Source organism: Oncorhynchus mykiss, chromosome 11 (assembly GCF_057628025.1).
Source record: "Oncorhynchus mykiss isolate SJ-2025 chromosome 11, ASM5762802v1, whole genome shotgun sequence".
Lineage (NCBI taxonomy): Eukaryota > Metazoa > Chordata > Actinopteri > Salmoniformes > Salmonidae > Oncorhynchus > Oncorhynchus mykiss.
In genome coordinates, this window is record NC_143032.1 from 32709593 (window position 1) to 32725409 (window position 15817).

Genomic DNA, 15817 nt, shown 5'->3' on the forward strand with positions numbered 1-15817 from the left:
TGTGGGAGACGTGGGTCTTATCCTCTACATAAGGCTGTTTCGCATCTGCTGGGATATGCAAACACACACGCGCAGCTGCTCTATTCTGCTGCTTAGCACCGGCACAGTTGCAGAGCAGTGCCACCCACACAGCTTCACATAAACACACTAACTATCTTAGTGGTACTCGTCTCTCTTGACATTACCACTAGACGTCGAAGAACGCTTGTGCGATATAGAGCAATGTTGCATAATTGTATTTGTTTTTATTCTATATTCTCATTGAATAGGCTTGTAGGATGAGCCCATATAAACAATATATACATCGGAATATGTGTGTCTATCATGAGACGAGCTGCATGCATCTCAATGCATACATTACTATGTTTTGCCAATGTTTTGCCAATTGCCTTCTTTATAGGTCATACATTTCTGCTGGTTATCAGCACAACACATAGAGCCTTGGGGAACCGAGGATAGGTGTTAGAGGACGGTGCCCAAGAGAATGACGTGGAAATCATACACTCAGAAACAGAGAGAAACTTGCGATTGAGAGCGAGAGACAGACATAGCTGAATAAAGAGACCAAGAAAGACAGAGACCAAGAGAGAGCGAGGGCTGGAGCCTTCCCCATGGTCCCCTGAGATGGGATGGGCGGTTGGAGGTGCATTATGGGAACAAAGCGGCCAACAGCAGGGCATCAGTGGTGATTAGCACTCTGGCGCCGTGCGACAGTCGACAGGTGGACACTAAGCAGGTGCTCAACTAACATGTATCTAGGGGAATGAGCAACTTAGAGGATGGGGGAAAAAATAACCACCCACTGTCCTTAGAAACTATAGTACAGACTCAGAGGTATCCCGGCCAGGTGATATTTTGATTAAGTTGGACGATTAATGGAAAACATTTATTTGGAGAAATGATTGTGGTGGAAAAATAAGATTTTGCTGTGAGCATCAAAATACTTAAGTCCTTGCTGGAATAACTTTGTTCTTACATGAACCAGTGTGTGTGTGTGCGTGTGTTTGTGTTTGTGGTAGGCCTACCTGTCTCCGGATCATGTCTAGGTTGTCCCTGCCCTGGTTTAAGAGCTGCTCCACCATCTTAGGGTCTTCTACACTCCGGTTTGCCCTGAAGGCATCCTGCACCCGGCGCAAGGCGTACGTCCTGAATGAAAACACAAATTCTACACTTATCAACATACCCATAAAACTCTGGAGGAAAACATACACGGCATTCAGTATACACATCAATGACAAATGAAGCAATCAATTAACGTGGCACTTGTCAAAGTGAGGAAAATCCTAATTTAAAACGCCACACATTAACGATGCATCGTAACACAATGAAAATGTGGAAACCCCGGCCCAATCCGATTCAACGCACCACAAAGCATTCGGTCTGCTACATAACAATCCAAGAACCCCATTTACAAGACTCATTTATACCGATGGAGGGAAATACCCCCCACCCTTCAATTGGATTAGAGAAACCACTGTTAGCCGAAGGGCTGTGCCGTGTGAATCAACCTTCTAGTTAAGGGGTTGCGGATAATGGGGCTCTCCATTCGCTGGAAAGCGAGAGGCTGGAAACGAGTGGCTGTTAGCTTTTATCTGGCAGCCGAAGCCCTGTGTGAAGTGGGCAGGAAGTGTTATGCGAAGATCAAATAGGCATCCTGGCACCCAGCGAGGCTCCTGTGCTGAGAGATGAACTGACAAGCAGCTCCTTATTGACAGCCAGGACCCATCTTTTTCCCCAAAACACAAGGCGGAGGATGAGTATGAAGCGAACAAGCGAGTGCGAAAGAGTATGAGTAAGTGGATAGGGAGGGAGGTTCTTCAAAAACTGGTTGAAAAAATAAATAATTAACAGTACGATTCTGACAAAAGAAGAAAACGTTGGTTACCAGTAGCAGAGCGGTTGTTCTCCTAGACTGACGGGAATCTCCATTTTTAAATTATTATAAAAAAAAAAAAATGTAACCTTTATTTAACTAGGCAAGTCAGTTAAGAACAAATTCTTATTTACAATGACGGCCTACCCCGGCCAAACCCAGACTAGGACAAATTGTGCTCCACCCTATGGGACTCCCAATCACAGCAGGATGTGAAGCAGCCTGGATTCAAACCAGGTACTGCAGTGACGCCTCTTCCACTGAGATGCAATGTCTTAGACCACTACGCCAATTGGGAGCCAGAGGAGGATTTGAAGCAAACAAATAACATGTCAATTTGTTGAGTGTGAGGTGCGTTTGCATGATCTAATTATTAGTTGCTGAGTTAGTACAATTGGATCTGCTTTTTTTTAAAAAGAAAAGAAAACAAATAGAACAAACATGACCGATCAAGCTATTCTATTTTCAGGTCACCAAGACATACTTCGGAAAAAATATCCCAAAGCCTTCTAATGGCGAACCACCAACAGAACACAACAGGACAAAAGCAAAACCTTTTTCTCTGGAGTACATCAATGACATGATTCATAATAAAATGGTACTTTAACGTAATTCTCATAACATCCTCATAGGCATATTTTTGTAAAATCGCTAGGCCCAACGAAATCAATAGCCTATCACATCAATGGTTATAAGCAGTGATTGAAACGCTCAGATTAAGATACTTAGTTAGCGTAAGCCAAAAATGATGTTACTGATTGCAAGTTGACTGGTAATACGTAACGGATTACATTTAGAAAGTAACCTACCAAGCCTGGTTGATATGCCATACAGACCAGCTTGAGGCACACTGCGAGGTCTGCTTAAGACTGCTGGTCAATTAGTCTACACAGTGTGCACTTCGTCCATGGTGTGGGAATAATTGAGTCATCAAAAGAATACGAGGATGGGGCCTTTTATGACAGCCGGAGAAGCAATCACCCCATCTGCCGTTCAGTTGTGACAGGAGAGCGGGGAGCTCAAGACAGATTATGGAAGGAAGAATGACGTGTGTTCTAGAGAGAAGAAAATGCATCTTCATGCCTTTACCAAGTGACTAATCTTGGATCACACAATCAAAAGTGAAATCATCAGATTAGCTGAGAACCTAAAGCAAACACAATTTCCTGCACCAAAGGGATACTTTAGTTTTAGGCCCAGACCACAGACATGTCTGAATACCAGTTTTGACTGAATAAAATACCCCTATTCTTACATTAAAAAAGCTATCATGGTCATGAATGTGGCCTTAAAGCTTTAACATATTCAAATGACTGCGTGAAATTCAGCCAGTGTCAGCTTTTGGCAGGAAAGCGCACTGGAACGTACCCCCCAGGCTTAGCTGACAGCTTATACACTGAGCGAACAAAACATTAAGGACACCTGCTCTATCCGTGACAGACTCACCAGGTGAAAGCTATGATCTCTTATTGATGTCACTTGATAAATCCACTTCAAATCAGTGTAGATGAAGGGGACTAGGCAGTTTAAAAGGAGGATTTATAAGCCTTGAGAATTGAGATAGATTGTGTGTATGTGTGCCATTAAGAGGGTGAATGGGCAGGACCAGATTTAAGTGCCTTTGAACAGGGTATAATAACAGGTGCCAGGCATACCAGTTTGTGTCAAGAACTGCAATGATGCTGGGTTTTTCCACGCTTAACAATTTCCCATGTGTATTAAGAATGCTCCAACACCCAAAGGACATGCAGCCAACTTGACACAACTTTGGGAAGCATTGGAGTCAACATGGGCCAGCATCCCTTTGGGACGCTTTCACCACCTTGTAGAGTCCAGGCCCTGACGAATTGAGGCTGTTCTGAGGGGAAAAAGGGTGGGTGCAACTCAATATTAGGAAGGTGGTCTTCATCTTTTGTACACTCAGTGTAGAGGGGTGAGGAGGAGTACCATGGACCCTTCGTGTCCAGAAGTAATTTTGCCAATCATTGTAGTCATTGCGCTTTGTAGAGTTGACATTTTCTCGTGTCAATAAACTTTCCTGGATTACTCATTATAGTAATAAAGTCTAATTTAATCAACAAACACAGTTAGTTAAAAAATGGATAAGGGTACAAGAGTGTATAAATATCTGACTGTGTTGGCAAAACCACTACATATCCTGTCAAGCCAAGTGAGGAGAGGCTGTCCGCTGTCACAGTTCCAAGACCAGTCAGAAACGTGAAGCTAATCTACACCAATGACCCCAGTGGATCTGAAAACGGAACTTGGATCCGCGTTAAGTAGCAAAGACATACTTTGCCACAGTAGTCTTACGACAGATCTCGAACCAGTCATGACTATTCAACAACAACAAAAATATTTCTTTCTAGCGAATTCCTTAGCGCAATATTTGAGTACAAAAACTAGCATAGTTCAGCTAGCCAGCTGGTTTAGACAGGGAAAACGAGCTCGGGCCACACATGCATACTAGGCTAATTATTGTATTTTTTATTCCCTGATATCAGAAAAAAAGTTTGATTAAACAATTTACATGAGTATTTACATGAGTATTCAGACCCCTGAACTCCGGTACATCCTGTTTCCATTGATCATCCTTGAGATGTTCCTACAACTTGGAGTCGACCTGTGGTAAATTCAATTGATTGTGCCTTTTCAAATCATGTACACTGTCTATATAAAAATTCCCACAGTTGAAAGTGCATGTCAGAGCAAAAACCAAGCCATGAGGTTAACGGCATTGTCCACAGAGCTAAGATAAATGATTGCGTCAAGGCACATATCTGAGGAAGTGTACCAAAAAAATTCTGCAGCATTGAAGTTCCCCAAGAACACAGTGCCTCAATCATTTTAAATGGAAGAATTTTGGGACCACAAAGCCTCTTCCTAGAGCTGGGCGCCCAGCTAAACTGAGCAATCAGGGGAGAAGGGCCTTGGTCAGGGAGGTGACCCAAGAACCTAATGGGGACTCTGACAGAGCTCTAGAGTTCCTTGTGGAGAACGTTCCAGAAGGACAACCATCTCTGCAGCACTCCACCAAATCAGGCCTTTATGGTAGAGTAGCCAGACAGAAGCCACTCAGTAAAAAGGCACATGACAGCCTGCTTAGAGTTTGCCAAAGGGGACCTAAGGACTCTCAAACCATGAGAAACAAGATGCTCTGGCCATCCCTATGGTGAAGCAATGTGGCAGCATCATGCTGAGGGGATGTTTTTCAGTGGCAGGGACTGGGAAACTAGTCAGGATAGAGGGAACGCTTGACACGCCAGTATTTGGGGAGGTTCTGACATTCTTCTCTGCAGATCCTCTCAAGCTCTGTCAGGTTGGATGGGGAGCGTTGCTGCACAGCTATTTTCAGGTCTCTCCAGAGATGTTCGATCGGGTTCAAGTCCGGGCTCTGGCTGGGCCACTCAAGGGCATTCAGAGACTTGATCCGAAGCCACTCCTGCGTTGTCTTGGATGTGTGCTTAGGGTCATTGTCCTGGATGTGTGCTTAGGGTCGTTGTCCTATTGGAAGGTGAACCTTCGCTCCAGTCTCAAGCTTACTGGAGCAGGTTTTCATCAAGGATCTCTGTACATTGCTATGTTCATTTTACCCTCTATCCAGACTAGTATCAAAGTTTCTGCCACTGAAAAACATTCCCACAGCATGAGTCTGCCACAGTCATGCTACACCGTAGGGATGGTGCCAGGTTTCCTCCAGACCAGGCCAAAGAGCTCAATCTTGGTTTCATCAGACCAGAGAATCTTGTTTTTGTCATGGTCTGAGAGTTCTTTTACTACCTTTTGACAAACTCCAAGCGGGCTGACATGTGCCTTTACTGAGGAATAGCTTCCGCTGGCCACGCTACCATAAAGGCCTTTTTGGTGGAGTGCTGCAGAGATGGTTGTCCTTCTGGAACATTCTGAGAGAATCTCTGGAGCTCCGTCAGAGTGACCATCGAGTTCTTGGTCACCTCCCTGACCAAGGCCCTTCTTGTTGATTACAAAGTCTTGTTGATTACAAAATTGTTCCATTTAAGAATGATGGAGGACAGTGTTCTTGGAGACCTTCAATGCTGCAGAAATGTTTTGGTATCCTTCCCCAGAACTGTGCGTTGACACAATCCTGTCTCGGAGCTCTGTGGACAATTCCTTCAATCTCATGGCTTGGTTTTTGCTTTGACATGCACTGTCAACTGTGGGACCTTATAAAAGACAGGTGTGTGCCTATCCAATCATGTCCAATCAATTTAATTTACCACAGGTGGACTCCCATCAAGTTGTAGAAACTTCAAGGATGATCAATGGCATAGGATGCACATGAGCTAAATTTAGTCTCATAGGAAAGGGTCTGAATACTTATGTAACCAAGGTGTTTTTATATTTACATTTATACAAACATTTCTAAAAAACAGTTTTTGCTTTGTAATTATGGGATATTGTGTAGATTAATGAGGAAAATGTTTAATTTAATCAATTTTAGAATAAGGCTGGAAAGTACCAAAATGTGAAGGGGTCAATACTTTCCAAATGTCCTGTAGGTACCTAAATGGCAGGGTTTATTATTAACATTGTTGTTGTTTTTTCAGACCGATGTGCAGTATTATTGATGTTAGAGTTGTCAGAACATCACTATTGGGGGAGGCTCCACATTACAGTATGAAGCAGTGGTAAGTGTTCTCCAGATACATCTCTCCTAATGAGGAATGAAAAAGAAAACAAGGAGAAAAAACATTTGCTTTGAAATGACATACTAAATATGAACCAATAACAATAGACAAAGGTGTTCTCAAAGCCAAACAAGGCATACAGCATTCTGTACTGTTTGAAGAGAAAACATGGGTTCTACCTTCTAGCTGTAAACATGACTGAATATTGGTGCACTCAAATCCCTCAAACATGTCTGCAGGGAAACGCTCAGACAGATGTGTAGAGATTTCACAGAGAACAACACTCCATGTAGCACAAGGGTGGCTTTCCATGATCACTTATTTAGCCACATCTTTTCAAGGTTTTAATTCTTGACTGTCTGCTTGATGAATAAGAGCCATCGCACAGCTGCACATGACTCGTCACCGACTCCACACTAGCACAGTATTAGCGCTAGAAGCCACAGGGGAAAAGTTCAAAATAACGCAAGACCTACTTATGCCAGTCCGCCCTTGCTTTGATAAGGTTCATATTCTGCAGTGTGTCTGCAATAAAGTCTACATCTCTCCCTCACAGAATATCTCATCTCTCCCCATCTCAGTCTTACCTTCCCTCTCAGCCTTTCTCTCCGAGACTCTCTCGGAGTTTCCCGCTCCCCCCCACCCCCTTTCTCTCATATTTTCTCTTACTTCAGCACATCTGCTATTCATTCATGTTATTCCCTCTCCCACTCGCTCCTTCTCTGCCCACCTCACAAAGTCTTTCCCTATGGCTCTCACAAGGCTCGCCTACATCCCCTTCTCCTGAATTGTGCACTTCAACACTCCCCATCATGGATTTGAAAGCGTTGAAATGGTTTATGCTTCGGCTGGAGGAGTTTCCACCATGCTGGAGTGAGTTTCCACCATTGGTAATGCATGAGCGGTGGTGAGAATCGAAAAGCAGCCTCTCATGCGTCCTCTGGTTTATCTTCCACGTTTGCCTGTGAATGCAGTGATATTGCTGCAGCCAATTTGAAGCACTGTCTGGGGACATACTTGGCTTAGGTCTTTTGACCATGAAGTTAAAACAGCAACTTTAGGTCTATTACACGATCCCTAACCAGGCGTAACACACTTTAAAGTGGAACCGACAGCGTCTTAACTGCTTTGCAGATGAAACAAACGGACAATCATAAGTAAAATCTATAAAATTCCTAGTTTATGCTACAAAATCAAAAAGATAGGTTTTAAAAATGGGTTCTATTTGACTAAAAATTCCATGACATACAGGCATTGTTGGCAGAATAGATGGATGCAGTTTAATGCATGATTAATAGAATTCACCAATACAGTTCTTGGTAGTCCAAAAAACATTGCTATAAGGTTGTAAATCACAGCTGGCCTGATACATTGTTTGCTGTCTCTACACATTCGGGATGCACTGTTTGTTTCAATGACTAAATATTTTGAACAAAAATGGACGACTAAGGCTGGGAATGTCAAAATCAAACTAGCAAAACCATATAAGCATCAGAAACCACAGCTAATGAAGTCACTGAAACCCTTTCATGCGTGAGTTCCAAATATCTCTAACGGTCGCCCCAGTGTGAGTTTTTTTATGCATGTGATGTTAGAACGTTCTCTCCTTTCCAGAATTTGATTGTTACGCAACAGTACATTTAATCAGCGCTGCCCTCAAACCAAGGCACGCAGCCTGTTTTTATTTATAGGCGGTTTTCAACTTGTCAATTTCAAATAATTTTCTAAAAAGTTTTTTATTTTCTAACAAAAGTTTAAATTGAGGTGTGTTCCTCATTCATTCACATAAAAAGTCATTATCTTTATTTTTGCGGACCAATCCATTTTTTTAGACATTTCTGACCCAGACAAAATTCCCCAAACACTTCCCAATTGTTCGTGCAGTTCAAGTCTGCAGACATTTGCTCTTCTCCCGTCCTGCACACACGTTCACATTTTCCGTCTTTTGCCTGCATTGCAGTCATAGTTAATAATCTATTATTCCACTTGGTCATTTTCTGAGTGCATTCCACAAAGCTGTTTATCATGTGCGCCTTATCCGCTGCTCCCAATTTGAGGTTATAGTCAAGCACACAGTCTGGATTTGATTTCTCTCTCTTCCGTCAGGTGGTCCACCTTCCCTGTGGCCGACATGGTTGCTGTATGGACAGTGGAGAGGACATGATGCCGTGTTTGTCATGCCACTTTACTGCCAGCTGTTGACATTTCTTAGTTTGTATAACGGGTCATTTAGGATGGCAGTAGCATTGTTGATGAAATGCAGTCATCGCAGCAGAACTAGGAAGCAGTCTTGGGAAAAGAGGGTGGCAAAGAAGGGAGTTGCAAACATAGGATATGTGCTCCAATATTCTCTTAGGGAGTTCTTCTTTACTATCCCCATGAGAAGGGCGGTTGCCAGGAAGGTATACATTTCACTAATTGTGGTTGTCACCCATTTAGCGAGTTTCCCCCTCACTCCTGGCTCTCTCTTCTCTTGTAGCTCCAAGGCACAGCGATTGGTCTCTGCTATGTCTCCCACCAGCTCCTCTGTCAGAAACAACTTGAAGCACTCTGCCTCAGATGGAAATGGCAAGGGGCGTTGCACTCCAGACTGGGACTCATCAAAGCAAACAGCAGGGCCAGGAGGGGTGAAATGGCTGGCAGCCTTCCAGCTGTCTCCATCACCTTCAAAGGGAACTGGGACTTTGTCAGTGGACAAGGGGTCCTCAGATTCAGGGTTCTCAATGGCAGCTCCTCACGGTCACTGTCAGAATGTGATTCCTGACTTTCAGATTTAAAAAAAATCTCCAGAATTTCCACATTTGTGAGTTGTCTCCTTCTGAAAGACATCACTAATGCTACAGCTTAGCTCACTAGATACATACATAAACACTGAATGGCTCAGAGTGGGAGTGAGAGGTTACGTGATTGACTGCCTGCACGCGCCATCTGTATCAATAAATCACTATAAGAAAGTGTTATGGTAATTATTGATATATTTACTGTTTTATTCACGTTTTTCAAGTACCGGTGATAAATCATGCATTCCGATTCTTGCATAGAATGTAGTGGGCATACAGTGGGGCCAAAGAGTATTTAGTCAGCCACTAAATTGTGCAAGTTCTCCCACTTAAAAAATGAGAGGCCTGTAATTTCCATCATAGGTACACTTCAACTATGACAGACAAAATTAGAAAAAAAATCCAGAAAATCACATTGTAGGATTTTTAATGGATTTATTTGCAAATTATGGTGGAAAATAAGTATTTGGTCAATAACAAAAGTTAATCAATACTTTGTTATATACCCTTTGTTGGCAATGACAGAGGTCAAACGTTTTCTGTAAGTCTTCACAAGGTTTTCACACACTGTTGCTGGGATTTTGGCCCATTCCTCCATGCAGATCTCCTCTAGAGCAGTGATGTTTTGGGGATGTTGCTGGGCAACATGGACTTTCAACTCCCTCCAAAGATATTTCTATAGGGTTGAGATCTGGAGACTGGCTAGGCCACTCCAGGACCTTGAAATGCTTCTTACAAAGCCACTCCTTTGTTGCCCGGGCGGTGTGTTTGGGATCATTGTCATGCTGAAAGACCCAGCCACATTTCTCTTTAACCCGTATGATGATGATGTTTTTGGAATGGGTGGCCAGTAAAAAAACTGGTCCACGGTGTTTCCTCCGACATATTGGTGCGGTTGGCTTCCGGGTTGGATGGCGCTGTGTTAAGAAGCAGTGCGGCTTGGTTGGGTTGTGTATCGGAGGACGCATGACTTTCAACCTTCGTCTCTCACGAGCCCGTATGGGAGTTGTAGCGATGAGACAGTAGCTACTAAACAATTGGATACCACGAAATTTGGGAGAAAAAGGGGTAAAATAAAAAATAAAATAACATTCCTACACAATAGAATAGACGTGTGGGTGTGTGTTGTTCATTTGTTTTGCACAAATCTACCTTGAGGCATTGGAAGTTTATATACACCTTTGCCAAATACATTTAAACTCCAGTCACAATTCCTGACATTTAATCCTAGTAAAAATACCCTTGTCTTAGGTCAGTTAGGATCATCACTTTATTTTAAGAATGTGAAATGTAAGAATAATAGCAGAGATAATGATTTATTTCAACTTTTATTTCTTTCATCACATTCACAGTGGGTCAAAAGTTTACATACACTCAATTAGTATTTGGTACCATTGCCTTTAAATTGTTTAACTTGAGTCAAATGTTTCAGGTAGCTTCCCACAATAAGTTGGGTAAATTTTGGCCCATTCCTCCTGACAGAGCTGGTGTAACTGAGTCAGGATTTTAGGCCTCCTTGCTCGCACATGCTTTTTCAGTTCTGCCCACAAAGTTCTATAGGATTGAGATCAGGGCATTGTGATGGCCACTCCAACACCTTGACTTTGTTGTCCTTAAGCCATTTTGCCATAGCTTTGGAAGTATGCTTGGGGTCATTGTCCATTTGGACGACCCATTTGCAACCAAGCTTTATCTTCCTGACTGATGTCTTGAGATGTTGCTTCAATATATCCACATAATTTTCCATCCTCATGTCATCTATTTTGTGAAATGCACCAGTCCCTCCTGGAGCAAAGCACACCCACAACATGATGTTACCACCCCCGTGCTTCGTGGTTGGGATGGTGTTCTTCGGCTTGCAAGCCTCCCCCTTTTTCCTCCAAACATAGCGTTGGTCATTAGGGCCAAACAGTTCTATTTTTGTTTCATCAGACCAGAGGACATTTGTCCAAAAAAGTATCATATTTGTTCCAATGTGCAGTTGCAAACCGTAGTCTGGCTTTTTTAATGGCGGTTTTGGAGCAGTGGCTTCTTCCTTGCTGATTGGCCTTTCAGGTTATGTCGATATAGGACTTGGTTTACTGTGTGTGTAATATATATAAATAACACTGACATACCACACACACACACACTTTTGTACCCATTTCCTCCAGTATCTTCACAAGGTCCTTTGCTGTTCTTCTGGGATTGATTTGCACTTTTGGCACTAAAGTACGTTCGTCTCTAGGAGACAAAATGGGTCTCCTTCCTGAGCGGTATGACAGCTGCGTGGTCCCATGGTGTTTATACTTGCATACTACTGTCTGTACAGATGAACATGGTACCTTCAGGCATTTGGAAATTGCCCCCAAGAATGAACCAGAGTTGTGGAGGTCTACAATTTATTGAGGTCTTGGCTAATTTATTTTGATTTTCCCATGATGTCAAGCAAAGAGGCACTGAGTTTCAAGGTAGGCCTTGAAATACATCCACAGGTACAACTCCAATTGACTCAAATGATGTCAATTAGCCTATCAGAATCTTTTAAAGCCATGACATCATTTTCTGGAATTTTCCAAGCAGTTAAAAGGCACAGTCAACTTAGTGTATTGTAAACTTGTGACCCACTGGAATTGTGATACAGTGAATTATAAGTGAAATAATCTGTCTGTTAACAATTGTTGGAAAAATGACTTGTGTCTTGCACAAAGCCTTGCCAAAACTATAGTTTGTTAACAAGAAATTTGTGGCGGGGTTGAAAGACTATTTTTAATGACTCCAACCTAAGTGTATGTAAACTTCCGACTTCAACTGTATATATCTAGAATTGTCCAAACCAAATGGAGATATTACTTTTAGGCTATATCGCCCACCCTAAAAGAGATGCTGAGCTTTTTTGACACCACACACCTTCTGCATGCTCTAGTTTTGTCTAATCTTGATTATTGTCCAGTCGTGTGGTCCAGTGCTGCAAGGAAATACCTAGTTAAGCTACAGCTGGCCCAGAACAGAGCGGCATGTCTCTTCATTGCAATCAGAGGGCTGATATAAATACTATGCAAGACAGTCTCGCTTTGCTAACAGTTGAGGAGAGACTGACTGCATCATTTATTTTTGTAAGAAACAATGTGTTGAAAATCCCAAATTGTTTGCATAGTCAACTTGAGACATACTAACCCCATCGGACATGCCACCAGGGGTCTTTTCACAGTCCCGAAATCCAGAACAAATTCAAGAAAGCGTACAGTATTGTATAGAGCCATTATTGCTTGGAACTCCGATCCATCTCATATACCTCAAACAAACAACAAACGTGGTTTCAAAAGAACCGATAAAGTAACACCTCACGGCACAATGCCTCTCCCCTATTTGACCTAGATAGTTTGTGTTTATGCATTGATACGTAGGCTACATGTGCCTTTTTTTTAAAAACTTATGTTGTTCTGTCCTTGAGCTGTTGTCTATTAATGTTCTGTATTGTCATGTTCTGCGTGGACCACAGGAAGAGTAGCTTGCTGCTTTTCCAATAGCTAATGCTTTTCCAATAGCTAATGGGGATCCTAATAAAATACCAAACAGTAAAGTAATCTACTTTCTGAAATTACAGCATGATGCACTTGCATCTGTGAATTCAACTTCAAAATTGTGCTGCGCTTGTTTGTTCTGTTTGCAGCGGACAGCAGAAGGAAAGTGTACAGACAGGTCACAGTAGCTAAGCTACTAAAATGTTGCAATCTGGCCTTGGTTTTTAAAGCTCGACAATGATTAACCAAAAACAAAACACCATGCAAAGGAGAAACATATAGGCCTATTACAGCAACATTTGAGCAGTAGCCTAGGCTGACTACTCAACTAAAATATATATTGAGAGCACCATACAGCAATACAGCATTCAACTGCACCGGTGATCCATGCAATGCAAAAATGGATAAACAAGTTTGAAGTTTAAACGTTACAACAACCTATAGCTACATTTGAAGTTCAATACTTTTTGATTCGGGGTCGTAGCATATTACGCAAATCTGCAAGCATAGCAGCAAAGGCTGGACAAATATTATTTTGCTCTTTTTTTTGTTGGCAGACAGGCAATGTATTTGGCAGGCAGGGAGACAAGTTCCCATTCAGTTACGTAGGTTGGGACAGGCATGCATTGGCAGGCAAGCTGCAGAAGGACGGGCAGGCTGCCATTCCCCATCATTTAACAATACAATTTCGACAGCCAACTAGCTGAAAAGTTTGAGAGTTTATCTAGCTAGAGTTTCTTCGTTATATTTTAGCTCATCTTTTTCTGGCTAGCATTAGCTGTTGATCTTGTTGATGTGCATAGGCAACAGAGAGACTACTTTTTCATGGTTTGATCAATAGGACTGAAGTTCACAAATGTATGTAAGGGAACTCCTGTGGTAATTACATATTTACAGAAATCCATTCAGATGTATTGTGACTTTTGGCAAATGCGATCTAATAACCTGAAGTGCTGTTGCTACTGCCTGTAAAAACACAGTCCAGTTCAATGTGAATGATGACAGGCCCGTGTGATATAAATGGTTTATTTGCATATAAGCCTACTCTAGCGCTGATTGGCTATGACGCACCGGTCTGCATAGACATCGGTCCTGGACAAGACAGATGTTTTTATTAGGTTTTGTCTATGGCAGTGTCTATTAATTATCCAAGCACACAGCCATTTTCCCACTCTATATTGCTATTGAATTTTCACAAATGCCTTAGAATGTTTGAGAATGATGTATTCTATGAATTTATTAAAATGTTCAAGTCATCATGTGCTCACTTGTCAGAAAATGTAAAAAAAGAAAAAAAAGGGGTGTATATGAACTGATTTTTAGATATGTTGCTAAAACACTCAGTTTCACTTTAAGCAGAGTGAGAAAGAGGTGTCTCTTTAAGCCTTAAATTATTAATCAGGGCTGTTCGGTGCCACAGAGCATCATGCTTTGTTGCACAATGCAACCTTATTCTAACTGACATGAATGGAAACACTGGCTGTCCCTTACCTCACAATCATTTTATCATTGTCAAAGTTACATGTTCTCAGTGACTTACTTAAAGTTTGCATTAATAGGCCTAAAGAAACAACTTATTGAACGTTCATTGAAATAATTGAGTAGAACACTTTCGATAAAATCGGAAGTAATCCGACGATGGGTAGTTTATGCGTGCCACAATGTTTGTTTTTTCACGTCAACCAAAACAAGATAAGTTTTGTCTGTTTGTGAGTTGAAGGGGGTGTGTTGTCTACGATGAGTCACATCTCTTCATTCACTTCTGAAAGTTTACCCGAAAGATGAGTGAACATGGCGCCACACATACAGTGGGGCAAAAAAGTATTTAGTCAGCCACCAATTGTGCAAGTTCTCCCACTTAAAAAGATGAGCGAGGCCTGTAATTTTCATCATAGGTACACTTCAACAATGACAGACAAAATGAGAAAAAAATAAGAAAAAATACTTATTTTCCACCATAATTTGCAAATAATTTCATTAAAAATCTTACAATGTGATTTTCTGGATTTTTTTTCTTGCATTTTGTCTGTACCTATGATGAGAATTACAGGCCTCTCATCTTTTTAAGTGGGAGAACTTGCACAATTGGTGGCTGACTAAGTACTTTTTTGCCCCAAATGCATTATGCTCCATACATACTGTATGCTACAGTAGAAACGACAACACAATATATATACAGAAAATAAGGCAGTTACTTTGATAGGAATGCACACAAGTTATTATTTGTGAGGAAAACAACAATGAAGGCAATGCGAGTGCCAGTCAGAACATGTGCCAGTTCGTGCAAGACTGCGCAAATGTCTGCATACTTGATCTGCGGAAACACTGGGTAAGTGCTTGGGCTCTCCTTGAAGAGAGAAGTTGGTCTGCCTCAGTAAAGTCTCAAACATAAATTGTCCGCAACAGTGAAATGGGCTACTTCTATGTGAATTGATGAGGCGGCGGAAAACACCTAAATTCAAACTGTTGTTAGAAAATTATTTGAAATTGACAAGTTCAAACAGCCTATAGATAATTATCAGGCAGCGTGTGTTAACTGTCTTGTTCAGTAACAATCACATTTTGGAACAGTGAGTGCATTCTGACATCACGTGCATAAAACAACTCACGCTGGGGTGACCGTTAGAGATATTTGGAACATACGCTTGAAAAGGTTAACAATCCCAAAATGATTTTCATGTCTGTAGTCAAGTTTTCAAGATATTGGACTTTCATAAGCAAAGTGTCACTTACATTTTTAAAACATCATGATGATGATGCATCATCATGTGGCAAGTGACACTTTGCACCTTGAAAATCCTATATCTTGAAAACTTTGTTGGTATGCAAAGCATATTGGGACTGTATCAACAGTGGAATAATAAAATCAAATCCCAAAAGATAGTTTTCAGAGTGGAGTTTTCCTTTAAGCTCTGATAGTTGGGTGGAATGTCCCTTCTTAATGCTTACACCGATCTATATGTTGTAGGCAAGAGATGTACTTTTCTGGACATGGCATCTAAGCTAGCGGTG

General features: G+C 41.7%; 1 protein-coding gene across 1 annotated transcript in view; it reads right to left on the minus strand.

Moving 5' to 3' along the window:
- Positions 1–15817, minus strand: part of lyrm4b (LYR motif containing 4) — a 60394-nt gene that overhangs the window by 40687 nt on the left and 3890 nt on the right. The window contains exon 2 of the mRNA XM_021620661.3: positions 1026–1146. Within this exon, the coding sequence (XP_021476336.1) occupies positions 1026–1146 (121 nt within the window). The remainder of the gene's footprint in view (positions 1–1025; positions 1147–15817) is intronic.